At 32.7% G+C, this 9844-nt stretch overlaps 1 protein-coding gene and 1 long non-coding RNA gene across 2 annotated transcripts in view; one reads left to right on the top strand and one right to left on the bottom strand.

Moving 5' to 3' along the window:
- The window catches only part of LOC106868451 (mannose-6-phosphate isomerase), a 50557-nt gene extending 41847 nt beyond the window's left edge, over positions 1–8710 (bottom strand). The window contains exon 1 of the mRNA XM_014913726.2: positions 8560–8710. Coding sequence (XP_014769212.1) covers positions 8560–8578 — 19 coding nt within the window. The 5' untranslated portion in view covers positions 8579–8710. The remainder of the gene's footprint in view (positions 1–8559) is intronic.
- Positions 5618–9844, top strand: part of LOC128247331 (uncharacterized) — a 15119-nt gene continuing 10892 nt past the window's right edge. Inside the window, exons 1-2 of the long non-coding RNA XR_008263715.1 lie at positions 5618–5802; positions 9270–9430. This is a non-coding gene — a long non-coding RNA (uncharacterized LOC128247331). The remainder of the gene's footprint in view (positions 5803–9269; positions 9431–9844) is intronic.

Here is a 9844-nt window from a genome sequence, read left to right on the forward strand (position 1 = left end):
GGCACATAAAAGACACCATTTCGAGCTTGGCCGTTGCCAGTATCGCCTGACTGGCCTTCGTGCAGGTGACACGTTAAAGCACCTACTACACTCTCTGAGTGGTTGGCGTTAGGAAGGGCATCCAGCTGTAGAAACTCTGCCAAATTTAGATTGGAGCCTGGTGTTGCCATCCGGTTTCACCAGTCCTCAGTCAAGTCGTCCAACCCATGCTAGCATGGAAAGCGGACGTTAAACGATGATGATGATGATGATGATTGTATCCTATTACTACAAGAGAATAATGAAGAGGGTGTATTCTACAGGGGGGAATCAGTACAGGTTTGAGATCAGCAAATTTCCTATTCACTGTTTTCTAGCAGTCACCTTTGTGAAACTTGCACAGTTTAAAATGAGTCTTATGTCAACTTCTGCCAATGTCTATTGCCTTCTATCTGGGTTGGTTTATCTATAAATTTCATAAATGCTATGACAGTTCAAATCTCAAATAATGACTTGCTTTTTATGTATGGCAGATATTTCAAAACATATAGCAGAGATAATCATAACATGTTTATCAGATAGAACTAAGATGTTTGCTTTCACATGCTGACAATAGTTTAATATTCGAAAGTGTGGCAAAGCCAAGCTGTCACATAACATTTCAATTACTATAGTCATATTATCCATTTAGAATGTAGCTATGTAAAATACTTAATATTGTCTAAGATGGTAAATAGGTTCTTAGTATCCAAGGTTACAATGACTAATATTAATTTCATCTATGATTTGGCTCTGAGGCACCAAGATTATTATTCATATTTGCAATAAAGGCAAAAGTCGAAAAGCAATGTTTAAGAGTTATCTAGTATAAACTAAAAACGGAACTGTAAATCTTATATATAATACAGATGATGTGTGAGATTTTTACTAAGCAAATTTCAATTTACCTAGTACATTATTAAGATAAATACAGACTGGACACATTTTTACATCTTGTATGTATTGATTTAAATTAAATTTCAAATGAGATATATATATATATATATATATATATATATATATATATATATATATATATATATACACTCCATTCACCTAAAGTGTCATTTCTATATAAGGTTAAATTGAAAAAAAAAAATTGTAGTTCAAAGTTTCATTACTCTAATAATTGTGTTCATAGACAAAATGTCTGTATAGTATGATATTTAAGCATATTCTGATAAAAGCAATCCTATTAAAATGAAGTCTGAGCTGAGCTTATTGATCAGGTTCTTTTAATATTTTTTAAGTTTATACCATAATGCATCTCATCCCATAATGGTTTATCATCCTCTACATACATAAAACTATAAATTTTCTTCTAACTGGAAACTTCCAGGCCTCTTTAATTCTCATCTTTTAAATCCATCATATTTAAAATGTTTTAAGTTCTTCCATATGGGATGTCCATCCATTTCTTTTAAACACTGCTCTGATGTTAAATTGTCTTCAGATTCCTTTCCTTGTATAGTTCATCCAGAAGCCTTAAAATACAGCAGTGTCATATTGGATTTATGTTTCACTTTTCATACACTCTTGTAAATGGAAAGATCAGACCCAGATAATATATTAAAAATTATTTTCCCAGAAATGTAGAGTTTAGGAGACATAGATCATGTTTGTAACAACTTTCAGGATATACACATGAAGGATAATATAATCATGTGACAAAGTGTGCTTAAGATTAAAATTTTAAATAATATAAGTGATTCATAAGTGTTATTCTTTTGAGTTTGGATAACTTTATTACCCTGGTTCTGAAATCAGAATTTAATCAGCTGGAACAATTGTAATCATTGGAAAGACAGTGACACACCTATTTCTTATCAGCTTCACAAAATATCCACAGTTCTTATACATCATTAAGTTCTGCAGATGAGAGAAATCCCTTTTGCTATGGACCTATCTCATGTGGTATATTGAAATGACAGATTTAGCATATACCAGGTGTATATAGCATTTGTAAGCCATAAACATGTAAACACATGCATTATCTTCATTAGTTACCAGCAATAAACTTTTGTTTTTTTTTGTTTTTGTTTTACAGTAACATTAGCTATATTTGCTGGAAAGATTACCATTTTCTTTAGCCTCGAGAAATGAAACCTAAATCCCATATGATACTGCCATATTGTAAGAGTCTGGCTGAAAATATACAAGGAAAGGAATCTATAAACAGTTCAATTTTAGAGCAGTATTCAAAGGTAACACTACAAATTACAGAAGTTACAAATGAATAAAACTTAATATGTTGCCTGATTCAAAAGGCATTACTTTCAATTTTAAACTTGTAGTGACAATTTTTAAATCTCAATATTTTTACAAGGTTTATAACAGATTTTATGAGCTTATGTATCCAGTCAACAAACTTCTTATGCAAGAGAAAGGTAACAGAAAGGGAAAACAAGATTTTCAAGTATATCATTTTCAATTCCATGAATGAAATGAAATCACCAAAGACAAAGCAAATTTCATATACGGTCTTTTCACCATAAGATGAAAAATACAATGTGAACAGTCGGAAGCTAATGATTACAGAAACCCTTCTATTAATTGGCTAAATATATCAGTTAAAACAAGTTTGGCTGACTTGGAGGTTTATACTAATTTAATCATTTACACAAATTGTTATTGATGTTTTACCAAAATAAGGCTCAAAACATTATAGATGCCACATCTAACTCCAACTAATTCATCAAGTAAAGAAAATTCTTTGTTTTAAAAAAGAAACTGAGATGTTAAAGACTGAATCACCAGGTAAGAGCTATTAATTAGCAGGTTATCTACTGCGGAGGTAAGAAATAAAACTTTAAATTTACAGTCCAAAACAAATTAGAGAAATTATTCATGTTACATAAACACTTCTCCATACAGTTATTTAAAATGTAAGTTCGCAAAATAATTGCATATAGGCGTAGGAGTGGCTGTGTGGTAAGTAGCTTGCTTTCAAACCACATGGTTCCGGGTATGTGTCTTCTACTATAGCCGCTGGTCGACCAAAGCCTTGTGAGTGGATTTGGTAGACGGAAACTGAAAGAAACCCATATATATATGTGTGTGTGTGTGTGTGTGTGTGTGTGTGTGTGTGTGTGTGTGTGTGTGTATATATATATGTATGTATGTGTGTATATGTTTGTGTGTCTGTGTTTGTCTCCCCAACATCGCTTGACAACCGATGCCGGTGTATTTACGTCCCCGTAACTTAGCGGTTCGGCAATAGAGACCGATAGAATAAGCACTAGGCTTACAAAGAATAAGTCCTGGGGTCGATTTGCTTCAACTAAAGGCGGTGCTCCAGCATGGCCGCAGTCAAATGACTGAAACAAGTAAAAGAGTAAAAGAGAGAAAGTATATATATTTCATGCATTTGCAGTTTTTATTAATAGTATATTTTATCACCAATCTGATTCCAAGACTGTATCAATTTCATTAACAGTCAGCGTCACTTGAAAGACTTCCAACAGACAAAAAAAAATCTACTTCGGGCCACACATCTATAGACTGACACCATGATCAAGCAATTAACTTAGTTCATGCAAGGCAAAAATCAACAAATGATAACACTACCATAAAATTCTTGAGGTATTTTGTCGTAGCTGCAAGTTATAAAACAAACCAAATGTCTTCCCCACTAGTAAGGCCAGAAATATAAAGATTTGGTGCACTCTTGCCAAGAGACACTGAATCTGAAATTCCTACTTCACTCAGTGACTGCTTTTCACAAATTCAAAAGAGGACCTAGTTAAAATGACATCGAAAGTGTAAACATTTTATTTGCAGTGTTCAGTTGTAACAGATCAAAAGGATCACTTCTTGAAGAGATTTTCAACAACTTTGTCAGCCACAAGAGTTAGGCATACAGGTAATGTATATAACCATGGGTCAAGCCTCATGAAAGGGGGTGATAAACCCCTTCAAAATGATCCTATTTGACCGATTTGTATTAACATATGTACAGTATTCAATGTAAATAAAAATATTTGTTCCCATTTTGCAAATTGGTTTTAAAGTTTACTGCATTCTTTTCATATCGAACTAAATCTATCATATCTAGTCTATAGTGTAAAATATAAGATTTATAAAATAGACAATCAAATAATAAATCCCTTTAAACATGAAGTCTGAAGAAAAAATAGTGGATGGTTATAGCTGGAATGCCCTTGATCATAGAGGCACGACCGGTCCGACCTGGGATTAAGGAACAACTTAACGGGGAAACAAATTATTTCACGATTGATAAAACGAAAAGAATGAAAGAAAAAGAGTTTTTTCTACGCGAGCATTAACTGGGAGAAACTGTAAAAGGAAGTGAGGAGCTGTAATGTTCATGCCTTTCCCAAGGACATTAGCGATGTAAGTGGAATGGCTCCATCGGGGAATCTACCTTGAAAGGTGAAAGAAAGAGCATATATTCAATGCAGTATGTCGAGAAACTGATTGTTACAACATATTGCAATACTTAAAATACTAATTTTCGACTACAAGTGAACATGACTGAGCAACAGACAACTGACCTTCACAGTTCGGTTAGGGTATGTTGACCTAGAAATTTAAATGTTATCTTTGAACATGAAAAAAAATAACGAAACAAAAAATTACTCAGGTATATTTTGTTAATATCATTTACCACTATACAGCTACTATAATCATTAATAGTAAAACTGATTTACAAATATATTTATATATCTTAATATATAATACTGATCTGTATGTACAACTTGTTTCGATAAAATGAATGAATATAAGCGAAAATTATCCCGCTTTTCCGTCTACAGAAAAAGAAAAACAAACAAAATCCCAGTGTCATACACAAAACATTACAAATTCCCCCCAAGTCAAATTAACTGGATCGGATGTAGTTAGTCTACAAATGAGTGTTTGGATAGATATTTCTTAGGTTTGTTTTATCCTATAATACCTCTCCAAGAGAAAGTTTTTCTCTGTACAATGAGTCCTGAAATAATACAAGGTGTAGGCTTTCAGAGAAACGGGTCTACTGATAAGACTGAGTAACTGCGGCGTAAAGAAGAGAAGGAAATGTTACGAATTCTTTAAATCACATCATTATAAGTAGCCATATCAGTAAGAGAAATATATTTATAAATGATAGTCCTGTCAGCAAACTGGTAATTCGAAACTAGCAGCATTTCAATGTGATCAATACATTAGGCTTCTCGCACAAATGCTAATCTCTAAACCAACGCTTTTATGAACAAGAAAAGTTTTAAATTTAGGTATTAGCTATAAATTATTAATATATATGTGTTTTTACCTCCTCAACACTAAAAAAAAATCAAACCACGAAAAAAAAAAACGATAAAGAAAGGAAGGGTAAATATCAAAATTTATATACCCTATCAAAGAATACGGTTGGAGAATTGAACGCCAACTGATAATTAAATGTAAAATACGTCCACCCCTCAAAAGCGCAAGAGAAGTATCAATATAGACAATCAAAATCAAACAAACAAGTAATGGGGTTACACACACACATATATATATATATAGGTAAATGACTAAACAGAGGGAGAATAGATTGATTTGCTATATATTAGTGGTGGTAGTAGCTGGCTTGTTTCTATCTCGAGTTAATAGCATCCTTTCACTCAATGTCGACACTACTGCTACATACACAAAACCAGACTAAGTAGGAAGAGAAGGTGGTCGACTTCGATACCATAATCATCATCATAATCATCACAATATCCACACTTAGCTATTCTGTACACGTACAAAATCTCACGTACATACACTCATAATCAAGCTGCTGCTGCTACATTTCGGGTAGATTACATGTTTTGTAACATTCTCCAGTTTGTTTGTTTTTTTATTTCATGTTTTTCGCTATTTTGCTTAAAATAAGAGGGAGAAAGATACATCACAAACCCCTAGCTGTCAAATTGGTATGATGAACAAGCTCTTTTACACTAGTTTTTGTTTACAGCTTCTCTGACCAGACCAAAATAAAACTAGAAAAAAAACCTACACGCACATACAACCTAAGCACCACAGTACTTCGTCCTAGTTTAGAGAGAATTGCGTCTTTGTGAGAGTGCTATGTCGAGCTGATAAACATATTTCTACTTAACCTTTAAATGAAATAGAAATAAACACAGCCTATTATAATAAAGATGTTACAGAAGAGGAGAACAAAAGAAAACTGAAAATTATTTAACACTGTAACAGGATTATCGTATGTTAGGTAAAAAAAATCGTCAGATTTTACTGAGGCGTAACTTCGTTTGAAATTTTTGTTTTGTCTGTTCAACGTCAAAATATTTATATACAAACAAGGAAGTAAAAAAGGTTTTGTAAGTTAGCCGCCAAAGGGTTAAGTTTTAGAGGACATCACAACATTGTATAAAGATAGACACAAACAAGATAGGTAGATAGATAATATACACTCCTTCCCTCCAACTAGATATCACAGCAAATCGCGAGGTAAACAGATTTAGAGTACATGTGTATTAGGAAAAAATTTATAATAGTAGTGTAACTAACTAGTCTTGATGTTGCCAGAGCAAAAAGGAGTGGGAGGAGAGAAGTAGAAACACTAATAAAAACGATAATTTTATAGCAGGCCAGAACAGAATAGATCAGGAGTGGAATCCCATAGTGGAAGGTCATTAGTTTCCATAGTTAAACGTTTACTAATCAAACACGGCTCCCATGTTAGTCTGTGTTTAACGGAAACATTTTCTAATATTTATCAGTTTTAAGGGTTATTCGAAATAATCTCACCACCAAAATTGTAAAAGTTGCAATTAAGCAGTTTTAAAAAACCAACTGAATAATTTTTTTCCGCCTATGTAATAAACAATGAATACTTTAATATCAGGTTTGATATAAAATATGCTAGTGTGTGTGTGTATATATATATATATATATATATATATATATATATATATATATATATATATATATATATATATATACACACACACATTCACAAATACCTGAGTTGTAGTGTTTGGCTAATGATTTCGTTTCAGATTGTGTTAAACCGAAAACAAATGGATAGCCATGATAATCATATTAGTCATTAGATATATAGATATTTCCACTTTTGTTTCATTAATTGCTAGTAATACACACACTATGAAATACCTTGGAAATATATTATCACAGAATAATTAATTATAAAGCAAAACTGAATAACTTAACAGTTTGGTAATGTGTATTTTTTATAACCTACATGACTAACACGGTTACACACATACACGTACAGAAATATATATACACACACATACAGAATATATATATATATATATATATCCAGACACATGTATGGACATACATTCTATTGATAAATGTACGAGTGACTTATTTTTTTCTTTCCTGTCTTATGGATTCTTAGATGTCTATACATACATGTAAATATATATATATATACACGCACACAAGCCTGAAGAAAAAGTACGTAGTACATTAAACAGCAATTAATATTGAGATGCATTGAAAGACGGTACGCGAAACAGTGACTACGGTTTAACATGTTTTGTTTGCTGCTTGATAGATGGATAGATAGGCAGATAGATAGATAGATAGAGAGCTAGCTAGATATATATATATATAGATAGATAGACAGAGAGATAGAGAGCTAGCTAGATATATATATATATAGATAGATATATATATAGATAGAGAGCTAGCTAGATATATATATAGATAGACAGATAGATAGAGAGCTAGCTAGATATATATATATATAGATAGACAGATAGATAGAGAGCTAGCTAGATATATATATATATATAGATAGATAGACAGAGAGATAGAGAGCTAGCTAGATATATATATATAGATAGAGAGCTAGCTAGATATATATAGATAGATAGATAGATAGAGAGTTAGCTATATATATATATATATATAGATAGATAGATAGATAGAGAGCTAGCTAGATATATATATATAGATAGATAGATAGATAGAGAGAGCTAGCTAGATATATATATAGATAGATAGAGAGAGAGAGAGAGAGCTAGCTAGATATATAGAGAGAGCTAGCTAGATATATATATATATAGATAGATAGAGAGAGAGAGCTAGCTAGATATATATATATATAGATAGATAGAGAGAGCTAGCTAGATATATAGATAGATAGACAGACAGACAGACAGATAGATAGATAGATAGGTAGACAGATAATGTATGTCGGTGTTTGTGTTATGTATGTAGATATGTGTATGTACGTGTATATATGTATACCTGAGTATATATATGTGTGTGTATATATACGTGTGTGTATGTATGTATATATATATATATATCCATGTATATATCTACGTGTAAACCTGACTATATCGGTTTCAAATGTTAACAATTAAGAAGGATTGGTTACAACTCAGCGCCGAGCCGTTCGTTAATAACTAGCAGGCACTTCGCGTGGATTCGACACGAAGTTTTACAAAGACGTATACATTTGAATGCTGAAATTTATAAGTGGAGCTTACCTACATACACCGACTAGTAAATTAAAAGTAGTAAAATCATTATGCAGCTGTTTAAAAATATAAAACAAGAAAGCTTACTAACCACAAGGGTCGTCTGCCATACTTGTCGATGTTGAGGTCTTCTGGTCCTAATAATATTTGTAGCGTTAGTTTCGTAATAAAGATAAATATACGTTCAACTTGTGGTGGGGGTGGTATGGAAAATTTGATTTAATATATATTGATTGACATTTTAGATTTATTAGAAAATATTCTTTAATGTCACGTGAATTTTTATTTTGTCAATCAATTACAATATTGTTAATATTACTAAATATTGCAAAATGTTAATCTTTCAAACGAGAGCGGGGGGGGGAGGATGAAAAACAAAAAAATTAATTAAAATTTGATTATCTCCCTTGACCAATAAATATTTCACCTTTCCATTCACTTTTTTTTCCGTATGATTGTAATTTTTTATCAGGCTTTTTTATGTTTGTTTGTTTTTTCACCAATACTTATCAGCTGTTCCCGATTTATTTCACATAACGCATGTATAGGTTCCTAAGTATTTTCCGGCTCAAATAAATACAACTAATTTATTGATCAACCGCTCATTCAAAGTTACCCTTGAAGTGACTTCGTAACAGGCGTCAGTTAGCACGAGGCGTGCATAGCGTCTGCTGCTGTTTGCTCCACCTTTTCCTCATTATTATCATTGTATGTCTGTACTCAGTTTTCATTTAAATTATACTCAGAAAACACACTTTATATCATTATTATTATTATTATTATTATTATTTTCTTTTTCAGGATATGATATTTTTTAATACACACATTTGTGCAATATCTATACTACTTTTTGTCAGTACTATGAGCATTGGATACGGCGCAGGACACTCCTCGTAATCAACCTATGAAAGCAACATTAAGTCACGTCTTCTGCTTGAGACTTGAGATGACACTTTGGTCAGGTGCTAACGACTTTTCTTGTTCCTATGCTAAGGGCCTGGTAAGAACAAAGTCTGGTGGAATGGGCAAAGTAATTAACATGTCATCAACACTGTGATAGCAGATGATGGTCGCACCAGTTTGCTTCCTCCACAAAGATTCCCATTATTAAGATTGTTTTGGAACTGATTTCCAACCTTTATCATCATCATCATCATCATCATCGTTTAACGTCCGCTTTCCATGCTAGCATGGGTTGGACGATTTGACTGAGGACTGGTGAAACCGGATGGCAACACCAGGCTCCAATCTAATTTGGCAGAGTTTCTACAGCTGGATGCCCTTCCTAACGCCAACCACTCAGAGAGTGTAGTGGGTGCTTTTACGTGTCACCCGCACGAAAACGGCCACGCTCGAAATGGTGTCTTTTATGTGCC

Source organism: Octopus bimaculoides, chromosome 3 (assembly GCF_001194135.2).
Source record: "Octopus bimaculoides isolate UCB-OBI-ISO-001 chromosome 3, ASM119413v2, whole genome shotgun sequence".
Classification (NCBI taxonomy): Eukaryota; Metazoa; Mollusca; class Cephalopoda; order Octopoda; family Octopodidae; genus Octopus; species Octopus bimaculoides.